We start from the raw sequence: 18,675 nt of genomic DNA on the forward strand, positions 1-18,675 counted from the left end.
CCCCTCCATGGAATTTTGGGATGCCTCTTCCTCCCTCGTTGGGATTTTGGGGTCCTACCCACTATCCCCCCTTGGGATTTTGGGATTCCTCCTTCCCCCTTGGGATTTTGGGATCCCACCTTCCTCCTTTCCCCTTGGGATTTTGGGATTCCTCCTTCCCCCTTGGGATTTTGGGATCCCACCCCTTCCTCCCCCTTTGGGATTTTGGGATGTCCATGCCTCCTCCCCTGGGATTTCGGGCCACACCCTCCCACCTTCCTGGGATTTTGGGATCCCTCTCCACCTTCCTTCCCCCTCTGGAATCTCGGCATCCCGTCCTGCCTCCCCCTCCGTGGAATTTTGGGACACCTGTTCCTCCCTCGTTGGGATTTTGGGGTCCTACCCACTATCCCCCCTTGGGATTTTGGGATCCCACCACCTTCCTCCCTTGAATTTTGGGATCCCACCACCTTCCCCCTTGAGATTTTGGGATCCCACCTTCCTCCTTCCCCCTTGAGATTTTGGGATCCCACCCCCCTTCCTCCCCCTTGGGATTTAGGGATCCCACCTTCCTCCTTCCCCCTTGAGATTTTGGGATCCCACCCCTTCCTCCCCCTTTGGGATTTTGGGATGTCCATGCCTCCTCCCTTTGGGATTTAGGGCCACACCCTCCCACCTTCTTGGGATTTTGGGATCCCTCTCCACCTTCCTTCCCCCTCTGGAATCTCGGCATCCCGCCCTGCCTCCCCCTCCATGGAATTTTGGGATGCCTGTTCCTCCCTCGTCGGGATTTTGGGGTCCTACCCTCCCCATCCCCCTTGGGATTTTGGGATCCCACCCCTTCCTCCCCCTTTGGGATTTTGGGATGTCCGTGCCTCCTCCACTGGGATTTCGGGCCACACCCTCCCACCTTCCTGGGATTTTGGGATCCCTCTCCACCTTCCTTGCCCCTCTGGAATCTCGGCATCCCACCCTGCCTCCCCCTCCATGGAATTTTGGGACGTTGGGATTTCGGGCCGCACCCCTCCTTCCCCTGGGAATTCCGGGCTCCCCTCTCCCCCCGTTCCCGGCGGAATTCCGGGCTCTCCGTGCCCGGCTCCGCTTCCCACAGCCCCCTGTGCTTGTCATTCCAGGCCTCCTCCCCCGCCTACAGCGGCTCCAACCTGTATTCCCCGGATTCCTCGGCCAATTCCGGCCCCATCATCTCCGACGTGACGGAACTGGCCCAGTCCAGCCCCTCGGCCTCTCCCAGCGGGAGCCTGGACGGAAGGTGGGATCCCGCTCCCAAAAAACCCTGGAAAACTCGTGTTCCCGAGCGGCCAAACCCCGTCAGGACGTTGTTATCCCGCTGAGAATTCCCTGGAAAACGCCTGGGGTTGGATGCAGAGCCGCGAGTTCGGGCCCAGTTCCCTCAGCCGGGATTTTTCCGGAGCCTTGGAATTTTCCCTCCGGAGCGTTTTCATTCGGGAACTGCCCTCTGGGTTGGGTTTGCTCGGCTCTAATTCCTGATTCCAAGCGACATTCCCTCCTCCTTCCAGTGGGAACCTCGGGGGGTGGGGGGGCACAGTTTGCTTCCCGCAAGGAAAACCCGGCTGCTCCATCCTATGGAATTACAAATTCCTGGGAGAAGGGGGAGCTGGGCCTGCCCTTCCCAACCTGCTGCAGGAAGCAGCTGCATTCCCGAAAAACTGAGAGCAGCAGCTTTATCCCAGGTTTATCCCAGACCACGCAGGGGGAGGATCCCTAAAAAATTCCAGGTTTTTGGCCCCCTCGGGTTCCCATTCCCTGGCAGAGGTTCTCCCATTCCACAGGGAATTCAGCAGCCTTTCCCTGCATCCCGGGATGTGGCTGCTCAGCCCCATTCCTGCCCTCTCCTGAACTTCCTGACCCCCCTTCCCTCGGCTCCTCCTGCTCTCCCAGCTCCCTTTTCCCCCTTTATTGGGTCTTTCCCCGTCCCCACAGATCCCACGGACTGCCCTGAATTCCCTGTGGCGGGAACAGAGTCGTTCCCGCCATCTTTTTGGGAATAATTAAATCCCAACCCCCTGGTTTTGTGCGGATTTTGTCCCCAGGGGCTTAAAAAAGGGTCTCTGGGCTGCTCCTCCCGAGCTTTTCCACGGCAACAGCTCCGCTGTTTTCCCTGCTCCATGAAAAATCCCATCACCCCCCCCGCCCAGATCCTGCTCGGCAGGTCCTGGGGGAGCAGCTCCAGGAGCCTCTGGATACTGGGAATACAGAGGGACAGGGAGTCCCTGGATGTGCCAGGGGAGCAGAGCAGGGTCAGGATCGGGGAGGGAACAGTTAGGGGCTGGTTCACCTTGGAATCAGGGAATTCCAGGATGGAAGAGACCTTCAGGATCATCCATTCCCACCCCCTGCTGTGGGCAGGGACACCTCCCACTGTCCCAGGGTGATCCAACTTGGTCTGGGACACTCCCAGGGATGGGGCAGCCACAGCTCCTCTGGGAATTCCATCCCAGCCCCTCCCCACCCTCCCAGCCAGGAATCCCTTCCCACTATCCCCCCTAACCCTGGGAAGCCATTCCCTGGGTGCTGTCCCTCCAGCCCTTGTCCCCAGTCCCTCTCCAGCTCTCCTGGAGCCCCTTCAGGCCCTGGAATGTGCTCCAAGGTCTCCCTGGATCCTTCCCTTCTCCAGGCTGGATATTCCCAGTTTTCCCAGCCTGGCTCCAGTGGAACAATTCGAGTGGGAAGGAATTTTAAGGATCATCCATTCCCACCCCCTGCCATGGGCAGGGACACCTCCCACTATCCCAGGGTGATCCAACCTGGTCTGGGACACTCCCAGGGATCCAGGGGCAGCCACAGCTGCTCTGGGAATTCCATCCCAGCCCCTCCCCACCCTCCCAGCCAGGAATCCCTTCCCACTATCCCCCCTAACCCTGGGAAGCCATTCCCTGGGTGCTGTCCCTCCAGCCCTTGTCCCCAGTCCCTCTCCAGCTCTCCTGGAGCCCCTTCAGGCCCTGGAAGGGGCTCCAAGGTCTCCCTGGATCCTTCCCTTCTCCAGGGTGAACACCCCGATCCCCTCATCCCTGAGCTCCCAGACACCTCCACGCAGCCCTGGGAGCCAAGAATTCCATCCCTCCTGAGCCCCTCCCGCCGCTGTTTCCCCGTTCCCGGTGTTCCCGCAGGAGCAGCCCGGCCGTGCGGATCAAGGAGGAGCCGCCCAGCCCCGCGCGGAGCCCGCGGGTGGAGGAGCCGAGCCCCGGGAACGCCGGGAACGCCGAGACCCCCCTGTCCCCGTCCACCTTCATCGACTCCATCCTGCAGGACAGCGATCCCGATCCCGGCGGAGCCGCCGCGCCCGCCGGCCCCGCCCAGCCCCTCTCCCAGGAAAAGTGCCTCAGCGTCGCCTGCCTCGACAAGTGAGTGCCGGGAGGAGCCGGGAGGAGCCGGGAGAAAGCCCGGGTGGTGATTCCATGTGCCTCTGGAAGCGGATCCGGGCAGGGGGTTTGTCCCGGGAGCGGCCCCGTGGCTCCGGTTCTGTTCCGTGTCCTTATGGATGATGGGGATGAGGGGGTGGAGTCCCACCCCATCAGCACATCCCAGGTGACACCAGGCTGGGGGAGTGTGGATGTGCTGGAAGGGCTGGAAGTTCCCTCTGGAACTCCAGGGAGGGCTCTGCAGAGGGACCTGGATGGGCTGGATCCATGGGCTGATTCCAAGGGGATGAGGTTCAGGCTGGGCCAGAGGGGCTGGAGAGCAGCCAGGCAGGAAGGGAGCTGGGATTTGGGATGGGCAGGGAGCTGAACAGGAGCCAGAGTGTGCCCAGGTGGCCAAGAGGGTCGATGGATCCCGGCCTGGCTCGGGATCAGGGTGGCAGCAGGAGCAGGGAAGGGGCTCTTCCCCCGTGAGGCCTCACCTGGAGTGCTGTGTCCAGCTCTGGGCCCTCAGCTCAGGAAGGACATGGAGGGGCTGGAGCAGGGCCAGAGGAGAGCAGCGAGGCTGGGGAAGGGACTGGAGCACAAATCCCATGAGGAGAGGCTGAGGGAGCTGGGGAGGCTCAGGGGAGACCTCCTCACTCTCTGCAACTCCCTGACTCCTGAGCTGGGGTGGATCAGGCTCTGCTCCCAGGAACCAGCAGTAGGACAAGAGGGTTCAGTCTCCAGCTGTGCCAGGGGAGGTTTAGGTTGGATATCAGGAAGAAATTCTTTCCAGAGAGAGTGATCAGCCCTTGGAATGGGAGGGGGTGGATTCTCCATCCCTGGAGGTGTTTAAGGACAGACTGGATGTGGCATCAGTGCCATGGGCTGGGAACCACGGTGGGGTTGGATCTGGGGTTGGACTGGATGATCTCGGAGGTCTTTTCCAACCTGGTTGATTCTCTGATTCTATAATTCTGTGATTCTCTGATTCTGATTCTGCCCCTGGACTCAGCGCTGGTGAGGCCTCACCTCGAGTGCCGTGTCCAGCTCTGGGCCCTCAGCTCAGGAGGGACATGGAGGGGCTGGAGCAAGGCCAGGGAAGGGTCTGGAGCACAATTCCCGTGAGGAGAGGCTGAGGGAGCTGGGGAACTCATCCCAGAGAAAAGAGGGATCAGGAGGGACCTTTTCCCACCCCACAACTCCCTGCCAGGAGGGAGGAGCTGGGGGGGTCAGGCTCTGCTCCAGGAAGCAGCAGCAGGACAGGAGGGTCTCCAGCTGTGCCAGGGCAGGGGCAGGTCGGATATGGGGCAGGAATGTTTTCCATGGAGAGGGATCAGCCCTTGGAATGGGCTGCCCAGGGAGGGGTGGATTCTCCATCCTGGAGGTGTTGAAGGACAGACTGGATGTGGCATCAGTGCCATGGGTTGGGAACCATGGCAGGGTTGGAGCTGGGGCTGGACTGGAGGATCTTGGAGGTCTTTTCCAACCCGGCTGATTCATGATTCCATGATTCCGTGATTCTGAGCGCTGGGGGGGTCATTCCCACTCCCATCCCTGTCCCACTGGAGCTGGGGGTGTATCCCACCCCCTGATCCCACAGCTGCTCCAGGGAACCACGGGGGAATCCAAAACAAAGGGCCAAAATTCCAGGGCTCAGCCAGGACTTGTTCCAAGTCCTGCTCTGCTGGCGTGGATGAGTGGGATCAGTGGCTCTTCCTTCAGGGATTGGGGTCTGCATTCCCAGCACAATTCCACAGCAGTCCCATTCCAGAGGCTCTCATCCCACTGAGGGGGGAGCTTTGGGGTTGCTGCAGGCACCTTATTCCCTGAACCTGCTCCAGGAGCTCATCCCAGCTCTTCCCTGGGCTGTCCTGTACCTGTCCCAACCAATTCCAAGCTGACAGGGAGCAAGTTTTCCATTAAATTGGCATTTCCTGCCAAATTCCAGCCATGGGACCACGTTCTTCCTGTCAGCCTCCTCAGGCTGCACTCGGTGGGTGGCTGGAAGTTGGTGGCTGCTTTGTTTTTTTGGATCAGGTGGGAATTCTCGTGCCCTTTATCAGTGATCAAAGTGCTCCCGGATGTTGGGATGGAAAACTGGGATGTTGGTTGGAGTGCCAGGACACAGGGAATGGCTTCCCACTGCCAGAGGGCAGGGAGAGATGGGATACTGGGGAGGAATTCTTGGCTGGGAGGGCGGGGAGGGGCTGGGATGGAATTCCCAGAGGAGCCGTGGCTGCCCCGGGATCCCTGGGAGTGTCCAGGGCCAGGTTGGATCAGCCTGGGATAGTGGAGGTGTCCCTGTGGGATTGGATGGGCTTCAGATGTCCCTTCCCCCCCCAAAATATTCCATGATTCTCTGATTCTGCACCATCGGCAGCGGGGCTGGAATGCCAGAGCAGGAATTCCACGGAGACACGGAGCAGCCAGGAAGGGTGACTGGAATTCCAGTGCTGCCAGGCTGGATCCAGCCAGGACACTCCTCATATCCCCAGGAGCTGCTCCCTGTGTTCCCAGGAGCGTGTCCAGCCCCCTCAGAGCCTCTGAGCCCCCTTATCCCACGGGATTCAGCCTTCCCGTGCCCCCATCCCATGGGATTCAGCCTTCCCGTGCCCCCATCCCATGGGATTCAGCCTTCCCGTGCCCCCATCCCATGGAATTCAGCCTTCCCGTGCCCCCATCCCATGGGATTCAGCCTTCCCGTGCCCCCATCCCATGGGATTCAGCCTTCCCGTGCCCCCATCCCATGGGATTCAGCCTTCCCGTGCCCCCATCCCATGGGATTCAGCCTTCCCATGCCCCCATCCCATGGGATTCGGCCTTCCCGTGCCCCCATCCCATGGGATTCAGTCTTCCCGTGCCCCCATCCCACGGGATTCAGCCTTCCCGTGCCCCCATCCCCTGGGATTCAGCCTTCCCGTGCCCCCATCCCATGGGATTCAGCCTTCCCATGCCCCCATTCCCACAGCAGAGCTCCGGAGCCGTGTCCCGGTGGGATGTGACCCTCTGGGAGCCCTTCCTGAGGCTCCCACTCCCTCAGGATCCTCCCTCAGGGTCCGGGTGAGTTCCTGGAATGTCGGGATGGGCACCAGGAGCTGCCAGGCCCCTCCCCAGAGCCCGTTTGCCAGGGCAGGGAGCAGGTTTTCCAGGTTTCCCTTTGTCTCCCGGGTTCCCTGGAGAAGAGGAGCCCCTTTGTGGAGCCCCAGGGCTCGGGTTTCCTCCACAAAACCCCCTTTGTCCGAGGGAATCCCGCTGGAACCGGGAATTGGTGCCCACCAGCCCCTGAGCAGAGGGTGGCAGGGCCGAGGGCCGGGCAGGGAACGGGAATGTGGGCACGGAAAAGCTCCGGGGGGTGTTCCCAAAAATCGCCCCCCACCCACCCGGGCACCCTCGGGAGCTGCTTACAGGGACCAAAGGTGCCACATCCCAAAGGTGCCACATCCCAAAGGATCCACATCCCGAAGGATCCACATCCTAAAGGATCCACATCCCGAAGGATCCACACCCACAGGTGCTGGGAACCCAGCCCAGGAGAGACTTGGAGCTGCTGGAGTGAATCCAGAGGGGACGCGGAGCTGCTCCCAGGGCTGGAGCCCCTCTGCTCTGGAGCCAGGCTGGGAGAGCTGGGAATGTTCCCCTGGAGAAGGGGAAGGATCCAGGGAGACCTTGGAGCCCCTTCCAGGGCCTGAAGGGGCTCCAGGAGAGCTGGAGAGGGACTGGGGACAAGGGCTGGAGGGACAGCACCCAGGGAATGGCTTCCCAGGGTTAGGGGGGATAGTGGGAAGGGATTCCTGGCTGGGAGGGTGGGGAGGGGCTGGGATGGAATTCCCAGAGGAGCTGTGGCTGCCCCTGGATCCCTGGGAGTGTCCCAGGGCAGGTTGGATCCCCCTGGGATGGTGGGAGGTGTCCCTGCCCATGGCAGGGGGTGGGAATGGGTGGGAATTAAGGTCCTTTCCCACCCAGCCCATTCCAGGATTCCATGCTGGTGGCCTGTCCCGTGTTCAGCTCCAGTGCCAACCCTCTGGGTGTCCAGGTGGGATCCAGTGGGAATGTTTGGGAATGTTTGGTTCCCCAGCAGCAGCTCCGCTTCTCCCCGTCATTCCCAGCAGCTCCATCTCCTCATGGAGATCTCCTCATCCTCCTTCCCCTTGGGAAGGGATTTCTGATCCCTTTGGAGCTTCCCACCAAAGCCCAGCAAGTCTGTGCCCTTCCTTTGCCAGGGATCCACACCTGGGAGGGGACGAGCGGAGCCGGGCCGGGATTTGGGCTGGAAGAGGGTCTGGAATTCCCAGGTGGAGCTGGGGACTCTGCCCCTGCTTCTCTTGGGATATCAGGGAGCAGATCCAGGGATCCCAGTTCTGCTTCCCTTGGAATGTTGGCAGCAGATCCAGGGATCCCAGCCTGGAATCCCTTGGGATGTGTGTGGGCAGATCCAAGAATCCCAGCCTGGAATCCCTTGGGATGTGTGTGGGCATTCCCGGGATCCCGGCCTGGAATCCCTTGGGATGTGTGTGGGCAGATCCAGGGATCCCAGCCTGGAATCCCTTGGGATGTGTGTGGGCAGATCCAGGGATCCCAGCCTGGAATCCCTTGGGATGTCTGTGGGCAGATCCAGGGATCCCACAGCCTGGAATCCCTTGGGATGTGTGTGGGCAGATCCAGGGATCCCACAGCCTGGAATCCCTTGGGATGTGTGTGGGCAGATCCGGGGATCCCAGGCTGGAATCCCTTGGGATGTGTGTGGGGCAGATCCAGGGATCCCGGCCTGGAATCCCTTGGGATGTGTGTGGGCAGATCCAGGGATCCCAGCCTTGAATCCCTTGGGATGTGTGTGGGGCAGATCCAGGGATCCCGGCCTGGAATCCCTTGGGATGTGTGTGGGCAGATCCAGGGATCCCACAGCCTGGAATCCCTTGGGATGTGTGTGGGCAGATCCAGGGATCCCAGCCGGGAATCCCTTGGGATGTGTGTGGGCAGATCCAGGGATCCCAGCCTGGAATCCTTGGGATGTGTGTGGGCAGATCCAGGGATCCCAGGCTCAAATCCTTGGGATGTGTGTGGGCATTCCCGGGATCCGGCCTGGAATCCCTTGGGATGTGTGTGGGCAGATCCAGGATCCCAGCCTGGAATCCCTTGGGATGTGTGTGGGCAGATCCAGGGATCCCAGGCTCAAATCCTTGGGATGTGTGTGGGCATTCCCGGGATCCCAGCCTGGAATCCCTTGGGATGTGTGTGGGCAGATCCCGGGATCCCAGCCTGGAATCCCTTGGGATGTGTGTGGGCAGATCCAGGGATCCAGCCTGGAATCCCTTGGGATGTGTGTTGGCAGATCCAGGGATCCCAGCCTGGAATCCCTTGGGATGTGTGTGGGCAGATCCAGGGATCCCAGCCTGGAATCCCTTGGGATGTGTGTGGGCAGATCCAGGGATGCCAGCCTGGAATCCCTGGGATGTGTGTGGGCATTCCCGGGATCCCAGGCTCAAATCCCTTGGGATGTGTGTGGGCAGATCCAGGGATCCCAGCCTGGAATCCCTTGGGATGTGTGTGGGCAGATCCAGGGATGCCAGCCTGGAATCCCTTGGGATGTGTGTGGGCAGATCCAGGGATGCCAGCCTGGAATCCCTTGGGATGTGTGTGGGCATTCCCGGCATCCCAGCCTGGAATCCCTTGGGATGTGTGTGGGCAGATCCATGGATCCCAGCCTGGAATCCCTTGGGATGTGTGTGGGCATTCCGGGATCCCAGCCTGGAATCCCTTGGGATGTGTGTGGGCAGATCCAGGGATCCCAGCCTGGAATCCCTTGGGATGTGTGTGGGCAGATCCAGGGATCCAGCCTGGAATCCCTTGGGATGTGTGTGGGCAGATCCAGGGATCCCAGCCTGGAATCCCTTGGGATGTGTGTGGGCATTCCCGGGATCCCGGCCTGGAATCCCTTGGGATGTGTGTGGGCAGATCCAGGGATCCCGGCCTGGAATCCCTTGGGATGTGTGTGGGCAGATCCAGGGATCCCGGCCTGGAATCCCTTGGGATGTGTGTGGGCATTCCCGGGATCCCAGCCTGGAATCCCTTGGGATGTGTGTGGGCATTCCCGGGATCCCAGCCTGGAATCCCTTGGGATGTGTGTGGGCAGATCCAGGGATCCCAGCCTGGAATCCCTTGGGATGTGTGTGGGCAGATCCAGGGATGCCAGCCTGGAATCCCTTGGGATGTGTGTGGGCAGATCCAGGGATCCCAGCCTGGAATCCCTTGGGATGTGTGTGGGCAGATCCAGGGATCCCAGCCTGGAATCCCTTGGGATGTGTGTGGGCATTCCCGGGATCCCAGCCTGGAATCCCTTGGGATGTGTGTGGGCAGATCCAGGAATCCCAGCCTGGAATCCCTTGGGATGTGTGTGGGCAGATCCAAGAATTCCAGCCTGGAATCCCTTGGGATGTGTGTGGGCAGATCCAGGGATCCCAGCCTGGAATCCCTTGGGATGTGTGTGGGCATTCCCGGCATCCCGGCCCTGCTCCCATCGGGATTCCCGGGATCCGATGCCTGGGGGTGGCTGAAGCCCCTCCCCGTGGGAGGAGCTCCCTGGGCACTGATTCCCTGCTCCCTTCCCGCCAGGAATGAACTCAACGACCACCTGGACACCATCGACTCCAACCTGGACAACCTGCAGACCATGCTGAGCACGCACGGCTTCAGCATGGACAGCGCCCTGCTGGACGTGAGTATTCCCGGCATCCCGGCATTTCCGGCATTCCGGGAGCTGGGACAGCCCCCCCCGGGGAAGCACCCACAGCCCCGAGCCCCCAGAGTCCGGGAAAAGCGTTTGGAAAAGGCTCTCAGGGAACACGGGAGGGATTTTGGGGCTCCCGGGGTTGGACTCGGATCCCCGGGGGGTCCCTTCCCGTCGGGATGTTCCGTGATTCCCCCCGGGGGGTCACGCTGGATCCCTGTTTTCCCTCTGATCCCCGTTTTTCCCTCGGCAGCTGTTCAGCCCTTCCATGACGGTTACGGACATGAACCTCCCCGACCTGGACAGCAGCTTGGCCAGCGTGAGTTCCCCCCATTCCCGGGGATTTTCCGGGCTCCCAGGGGGAGGGAGGTGGGATTCGGCAGGAACCGGGAGCCTCCGAGTGGGAATAACTGGATTATCCCGTCCCGGGAATCGGTGAAATCCCAGCCCCTGCTCCGGGAAGGGCCCTGGAGCCCGTGGTTCCCAAAAACCCCCTTTCCCCTTCCTCACCCCCTCAGCTTTTCCCGAGGAAGCTCCTTGGGTGGGAGTCACATCCCAATCCGGAGCCGCAGCCCTGGGATCAGCCGGATCCCGATGGCCGGAGAGCCCCGGAGGCTGTTCCCAAATCCCTGCTCTTCCCACGGAAACCCCAAAGGGATATTTTGGGGTGGGTTTTCCCCCCCGGTGCAGGACTGGAAACGTCCCAAAAGGTTTGGGAATCCAGGGAAAGCCGACCTGGATCCCTTGGCAGGATATCCCGGGATGCTCCTGGGAGGGATGTGAGGAAAGGGATGGAGCAGGGGCTTTTCCCTAAGGAAAACAACCCCCCCGAGATCCTTTGGGATCCCCTTCCCCGCTCGGGAACACACCTGGAATGTGGGTGCCAGTGCAGCTCCCAGCTGGGAATCCCGCGGGATAAGGGGTTGGGGGGATCTGGGAAAGGAGCAGGGAAGGGTCAGGAGATCCAGGAGGGATTGGTGGGATCTGGGGAAGGATCAGGGAAGGGTCAGGAGATCCAGGAGGGATTGGTGGGATCTGGGAAAGGATCAGGGAAGGGTCAGGAGATCCAGGAGGGATTGGTGGGATCTGGGGAAGGATCAGGGAAGGGTCAGGAGATCCAGGAGGGATTGGTGGGATCTGGGGAAGGAGCAGCGAAGGGTCAGGAGATCCAGGAGGGATTGGTGGGATCTGGGGAAGGAGCAGGGAAGGGTCAGGAGATCCAGGAGGGATTGGTGGGATCCAGGGAAGGGTCAGGAGATCCAGGAGGGATTGGTGGGATCTGGGAAAGGAGCAGGGAAGGGTCAGGAATTCCAGGAGGGATTGGTGGGATCTGGGAAAGGAGCAGGGAAGGGTCAGGAATTCCGGGAGGGATTGGTGGGATCTGGGGAAGGAGCAGGGAAGGGTCAGGAGATCCAGGAGGGATTGGTGGGATCCAGGGAAGGGTCAGGAGATCCAGGAGGGATTGGTGGGATCCAGGGAAGGGTCAGGAGATCCAGGAGGGATTGGTGGGATCTGGGGAAGGAGCAGGGAAGGGTCAGGAGATCCAGGAGGGATTGGTGGGATCCAAGGAAGGAGCAGGGAAGGGTCAGGAGATCCAGGAGGGATTGGTGGGATCCAGGGAAGGAGCAGGGAAGGGTCAGGAGATCCAGGAGGGATTGATGGGATCTGGAAAGGGTCAGGAGATCCAGGAGGGATTGGTGGGATCTGGGAAGGGTCAGGAGATCCAGGAGGGATTGATGGGATCTGGAAAGGGTCAGGAGATCCAGGAGGGATTGGTGGGATCCAGGGAAGGAGCAGGGAAGAGTCAGGAAATCCAGGAGGGATTGGTGGGATCTGGGGAAGGAGCAGGGAAGGGTCAGGAGATCCAGGAGGGATTGGTGGGATCTGGGGAAGGAGCAGGGAAGGGTCAGGAGATCCAGGAGGGATTGGTGGGATCTGGGAAGGGTCAGGAGATCCAGGAGGGATTGGTGGGATCTGGGAAAGGAGCAGCGAAGGGTCAGGAGATCCAGGAGGGATTGGTGGGATCCAGGGAAGGAGCAGGGAAGGGTCAGGAATTCCAGGAGGGATTGGTGGGAGCAGGGAAGGGTCAGGAGATCCAGGAGGGATTGGTGGGATCTGGGGAAGGAGCAAGGAAGGGTCAGGAATTCCAGGAGGGATTGGTGGGATTCAGGGAAGGGTCAGGAGATCCAGGAGGGATTGGTGGGATCCAGGGAAGGAATGTATAAAGATATTAATTAATTAAACTCCTGCAGATCCAGGATCTCCTCTCGGCTCAGGAGCAGCAGAAACCCACGGAGACAGAGGCGGGAACGGCGGATACAGGTACCAAAAACTGGGATTGGGGAAGGGGCAGAGACTCCCTGATCCCAAAAACTGGGATTGGGGAGGGGGCAGAGACTCCCTGATCCCAAAAACCGGGATTGGGGAAGGGGCAGAGACTCCCTGATCCCAAAAACCGGGATTGGGGAAGGGGCAGAGACTCCCTGATCCCAAAAACCGGGACTGGGGAGGGGCAGAGACTCCCTGATCCCAAAAACTGGGATTGAGGAGGGGGCAGAGACTCCCTGATCCCAAAAACAGGGATTGGGGAGGGGCAGAGACTCCCTGATCCCAAAAAACTGGGATTGGGGAGGGGGCAGAGACTCCCTGATCCCAAAAACCGGGATTGGGGAGGGGCAGAGACTCCCTGATCCCAAAAACCGGGATTGGGGAGGGGACAGAGCCATTCCTGATCCCAAAAACCGGGATTGGGGAGGGGGCAGAGACTCCCTGATCCCAAAAACAGGGATTGGGGAGGGGCAGAGACTCCCTGATCCCAAAAAACTGGGATTGGGGAGGGGGCAGAGACTCCCTGATCCCAAAAACCGGGATTGGGGAGGGGCAGAGACTCCCTGATCCCAAAAACCGGGATTGGGGAGGGGACAGAGCCATTCCTGATCCCAAAAACCGGGATTGGGGAGGGGCAGAGACTCCCTGATCCCAAAAACCGGGATTGGGGAAGGGGCAGAGACTCCCTGATCCCAAAAACTGGGGTTGTTATTCAGTCCCTAATGGGAATTGTTATTCCATCCCTAAAAATGGGAATTGTTATTCGGTCCCCATGGGAATTGTTATTCCATCCCTAAAAATGGGAGTTGTTATTCCATCCCCAAAGGGAATTGTTATTCCATCCCTAAAAATGGGAGTTGTTATTCCATCCCCCATGGGAATTGTTATTCCATCCCCAATGGGAATTGTTATTCCATCCCCAATGGGAATTGTTATTCCATCCCTAAAAATGGGAGTTGTTATTCCATCCCCAATGGGAATTATTATTCCATCCCTAAAAATGGGAGTTGTTATTCCATCCCCAATGGGAATTGTTATTCCATCCCCAATGGGAATTGTTATTCCATCCCTAAAAATGGGAATTGTTATTCCATCCCCAATGGGAATTGTTATTCCATCCCTAAAAATGGGAATTGTTATTCCATCCTTAAAATGGGAATTGTTATTCCATCCCTAAAAATGGGAATGAGGAGGGAGCCTGGAGCACCTCAGTGGGGCCCTGGCAGGAACTGAACCCTGGAATTCCAGGAATGTGGTGGCTGCCCCATCCCGGGAGTGTCCCGGGCCAGGGGAAGGTGTCCCTGCCCAGGGGGTGGCACTGGGGGGGCTTTAGGGTCCCTTCAACCCAACCCATCCTGGGATTCCTCTTCCTGCTGCTGGGCTGGTTCCTTCTTCCATCCCAGATCCCCCCAGCCCATCCCAGATCCCCCCAGTCCATCCCAGATCCCCCCAGCCCATCCCAGATCCCCCCAGTCCATCCCAGATCCCCCCAGTCCATCCCAGATCCCCCCAGTCCATCCCAGATCCCCCAGTCCATCTCAGATCCCGTCTGTCCATCCCAGATCCCCCCAATCCATCCCAGATCCCCTCTGTCCCTCCCAGATCCCCCCCAGTCCACCCCAGATCCCCCCAGTCCATCCCAGATCCCCCCAGTCCATCCCAGATCCCCCCAGTCCATCCCAGTGCTCCCACAGGCCCATCCCATACCCCCCCTGCCCATCCCAGTGTCTCCACATGTCCCCTCTCTATTCCCAGGAAGCAGCTGGTTCACTGTCCATCCCAGATCCCCCCAGTCCATCCCAGTGCTCCCACAGGCCCTGTTCCCAGGGAAGCAGCCGGTTCCCTGCCCATCCCAGATCCCCCCAGTCTATCCCAGATCCCCCCAGTCCATCCCAGATCCCCTCTGTCCATCCCAGATCCCCCCCAGTCCACCCCAGATCCCCCCAGTCCATCCCAGATCCCCCCAGTCCATCCCAGTGCTCCCACCATGCCCATCCCATACCCCCCCTGCCCATCCCAGTGTCTTCACATGTCCCCCTCTCTATTCCTGGGAAGCAGCCGGTTCCCTGCCCATCCCAGATCCCCCCAGTCCATCCCAGATCCCCCCAGTCCACCCCAGATCCCCTCTGTCCATCCCAGATCCCCCCAGTCCATCCCAGATCCCCCCAGTCCATCCCAGATCCCCCCAGTCCATCCCAGATCCCCTCTGTCCCTCCCAGATCCCCCCAGTCCATCCCAGATCCCCTCTGTCCCTCCCAGATCCCCCCAGTCCATCCCAGATCCCCCAGTCCATCCCAGATCCCCCCAGTCCATCCCAGACCCCCACCATGTTCCCCCTCCATATTCCCAGGAAGCAGCCAGTTCCCTGCCCACCATGTGACCCCTTTGTATTCCCAGGAAGCAGCCAGTTCCCTGCCCATGTTCCCCCTCCATATTCCCGGGAAGCAGCTGGTCCCCTGCCCACGTGCCCCTTGGTATTCCCAGGAAGCAGACAGTTCCCTGCCCATCTTCCCCCTCGGTATTCCCGGGAAGCAGCCAGTTCCTTGCCCACCCCAGCCCCCCTCTGCCCATTCCAGGTGCCCCCCACCCACCCCAGCCCGATCCCCTCTGTATCCCAGGGAAGCAGCCGGTTCCCTGCCCACCCCAGCCCGACCCCCTCGGTATTCCCAGGAAGCAGCCAGTTCCTTGCCCACCCCAGCCCCCCTCTGCCCATTCCAGGTGCCCCCCGCCCACCCCAGCCCGACCCCCTCGGTATTCCCGGGAAGCAGCCAGTTCCTTGCCCACCCCAGCCCCCCCTCTGCCCGTTCCAGGTGCCCCCCGCCCACCCCAGCCCCATCTCCTCGGTATTCCCGGGAAGCAGCCAGTTCCTTGCCCACCCCAGCCCCCCTCTGCCCGTTCCAGGTGCCCCCCGCCCACCCCAGCCCGATCCCCTCGGTATTCCAGGGAAGCAGCCAGTTCCCCACCCACCCCAGCCCGACCCCCTCGGTATTCCCGGGAAGCAGCCGGTTCTTTGCCCATCCCAGCCCCCCTCTGCCCATTCCAGGTGCCCCCTGCCCGATCCCCTCGGTATTCCCGGGAAGCAGTCAGTTCCTTGCCCAGCCCAGCCCGATCCCCTTGGTATTCCCGGGAAGCAGCCTGTTCCCAGCCCATGTCCCCCTCGGTATTCCTGGGAAGCAGCCGGTTCCCTGCCCACCCCAGCCCCCCCTCTGCCCATTCCAGGTGCCCCCTGCCCACCCCACCACTTCCCCCCTCGGTATTCCCGGGAAGCAGCCTGTTCCCTGCCCACCCCAGCCCCCCCTCTGCCCGTTCCAGGTGCCCCCCACCCACCCCAGCCCGATCCCCTCTGTATTCCCGGGAAGCAGCCGGTTCACTGCCCACCCCAGCCCCCTCTGCCCGTTCCAGGTGCCCCCCGCCCACCCCAGCCCGATCCCCTCGGTATTCCCGGGAAGCAGCCGGTTCACTGCCCACCCCAGCCCGACCCCCTCGGTATTCCCGGGAAGCAGCCGGTTCCTTGCCCACCCCAGCCCCCCCTCTGCCCGTTCCAGGTGCCCCCCGCCCACCCCAGCCCCATCCCCTCTGTATTCCTGGGAAGCAGCCGGTTCCCTGCCCACCCCAGCCCCCCCTCTGCCCGTTCCAGGTGCCCCCCGCCCACCCCAGCCCGACCCCCTCGGTATCCCAGGGAATCAGCCGGTTCCTTGCCCACCCCAGCCCCCCCTCTGCCCGTTCCAGGTGCCCCCCGCCCACCCCAGCCCGATCCCCTCGGTATTCCAGGGAAGCAGCTGGTTCACTACACGGCTCAGCCACTGTTCCTGGTGGACTCGAGCGCCGTGGACGTGGCCGGGGGGGAGCTGCCCATCTTCTTCGAGCTGGGCGAGGGGCCCTTCTGCCCCGACGGGGCCGAGTACCCCGAGGAGCCCCCCGGCTCCCTCCTGGCCGGCCCCGAGCCCCGCGCCAGGGACCCCGGCGTGTCCTAAGGCCGGCAGGGACAGCAGACCAGGAGGAGGAGGAGGAGGAGGAGGAGGAGGAGGAGGCACTGAAGGGAAGCTCCCGCTCGGCACAGACGCCGGAGCCGCGCCCGCTCCCGCCGGGAGGGTCGTTGTGTGTGTGCTTATGAGGTGTCCCCGACCCGCTTCAGCCCCCGCCACGGGCATGGGGGGCACCGGGACAGCCCCCCCACGGTACCGGGACAGCCCCCACCCAGCACCGGGATAGCCCCCCTTGGCACCGGGATAGCCCCCCTTGGCACCGGGATAGCCCCCACCCAGCACCGGGATAGCCCCCCTGGCACCGGGATAGCCCCCCTTGGCACCGGGATAGCCCCCACCCAGCACCGGGATAGACCCCCTTGGCACCGGGACAGCCCCTCCACGGTACCGGGACAGCCCCCCATGGTACCGGGACAGCCCCCCCAACACCGGGATAGCCCCCACCCAGCACCGGGATAGCCCCCCCAACACCGGGATAGCCCCTCCTTGGCACTGGGATAGCCCCCCTTGGCACCGGGACAGCCCCCCTTGGCACCGGGACAGCCCCCACCCAGCACCGGGACAGCCCCCCCAACACCGGGACAGTCCCCCCTGGCACCGGGACAGCCCCCCCAAAACTGGGACAGGCCCCCCAACACCGGGACAGGCCCCCCCCCACGGTACCGGGACAACCCCCCTTGGCACCGGGATAGCCCCCACCCAGCACCGGGATAGCCCCCCTGGCACCGGGACAGCCCCCCCTTGGCACCGGGACAGCCTCCCCAAAACTGGGATAGCCCCCCTTGGCACCGGGACAGCCCCCACCCAGCACCGGGACAGCCCCCCCAACACCGGGACAGTCCCCTCAAAACTGGGATAGCCCCCCTTGGCACCGGGATAGCCCCCACCCAGCACCGGGACAGCCCCCCATGGCACTGGGACAGCCCCCCCGACACCGGGACAGCCCCCCATGGCACTGGGACAGCCCCCCTGGCACTGGGATAGCCCCCCCGGCGCTGGGACAGCCCCCACCCAGCACCGGGACAGCCCCCCCTGGGACCGGGACAGGCCCCCCCAACACCGGGACAGCCCCCCTTGGCACCGGGACAGCCCCCCAACACCGGGACAGCCCCCACCCAGCACCGGGATAGCCCCCCCAACACTGGGATAGCACCCCTGACACCAGGATAGCCCCCCATGGCACTGGGATAGCCCCCCCGACACAGGGACAGCCCCCCCACGGTAGCGGGACAGCCCCCACCCAGCACCGGGATAGCCCCCCTTGGCACAGGGATAGCCCCCCCAACACTGGGATAGCCCCCCATGGCACTGGGATAGCCCCCCCCAACACCAGGACAGCCCCCCCCAACACCAGGACAGCCCCCCCAGCACCGGGACAGTCCCCCAGGACATCGGGCATGGAATGGGGAGCCGGGGGACCGGGGGAGCAGAAGGGGGGTCTGCCCGGGAATGGGGTGCAGGATGGGGGGCTGTGCCCAGGGAAGGGGTCCCCCCTGGTCCCTGTGCCCCCCTTGCCCCCGGGGAGCCACATCCGGGGGGGTTTAAAGGAAATAAACGTTTGTGGATGTGGCGCCGGCGGGAGGGGCCGGGTGTGATCTCTGCCGGGACCCCACGGCACCCCAAACCCTGGGGGGACCCCAAACCCCGGGGGGATCCCAAACCCCGGGGGGACCCCAAAACCCCGTGGGGACCCCAAACCCTGAGGGGACCCCAAACCCTGAGGGGATCCCGGAACCCCGGGGGGACCCCAAACCCTGAGGAGACCCTGGAACCCCGTGGGGACCCCAAACCCCGGGGGGACCCCAAACCCTGGGGGGACCCCATAACCCCGGGGGGACCCCACCCTGAGGGGACCCCAAACCCTGAGGAGACCCTGGAACCCCGGGGGGACCCCAAGCCCTGAGGGGACCCCAAACCCTGGGGGGACCCCAGAACCCCGTGGGGATCCCAAACCCTGAGGGGACCTCACACCCTGGGGGGACCCCAAAACCCCAACCCACCCTAACCCAAAACCCTGAGGGGACCCCAAACCCCGGGGGGACCCCAGAACCCCGGGGGGACCCCAAACCCTGAGGGGACCCCGGAACCCCGTGGGGACCCCAAACCCTGGGGGGACCCCAGAACCCCGTGGGGATCCCAAACCCTGGGGGGACCCCAGAACCCCGGGGGGACCCCAAACCCTGAGGGGACCTCACACCCTGAGGGGACCCCAAACCCTGGGGGGACCCCAAAACCCCAACCCACCCTAACCCAAAACCCTGAGGGGACCCTGAAA

The 18,675-nt window shown here is 62.5% G+C and overlaps 1 protein-coding gene across 1 annotated transcript in view; it reads left to right on the forward strand.

Moving 5' to 3' along the window:
- LOC135408036 (heat shock factor protein 1-like) overlaps positions 1-16,477 on the forward strand; it is a gene marked incomplete at its 5' end in the record, with an annotated part of 53,826 nt that extends 37,349 nt beyond the window's left edge. The window contains 6 exon segments of the mRNA XM_064643406.1: positions 1,113-1,249; positions 3,129-3,362; positions 9,972-10,074; positions 10,340-10,405; positions 12,339-12,408; positions 16,186-16,477. Coding sequence (XP_064499476.1) covers positions 1,113-1,249; positions 3,129-3,362; positions 9,972-10,074; positions 10,340-10,405; positions 12,339-12,408; positions 16,186-16,388 — 813 coding nt within the window.
- Between the last annotated feature and the right edge of the window lie 2,198 nt (positions 16,478-18,675).

Source organism: Pseudopipra pipra, unplaced genomic scaffold (genome assembly GCF_036250125.1).
Source record: "Pseudopipra pipra isolate bDixPip1 unplaced genomic scaffold, bDixPip1.hap1 HAP1_SCAFFOLD_135, whole genome shotgun sequence".
Classification (NCBI taxonomy): Eukaryota; Metazoa; Chordata; class Aves; order Passeriformes; family Pipridae; genus Pseudopipra; species Pseudopipra pipra.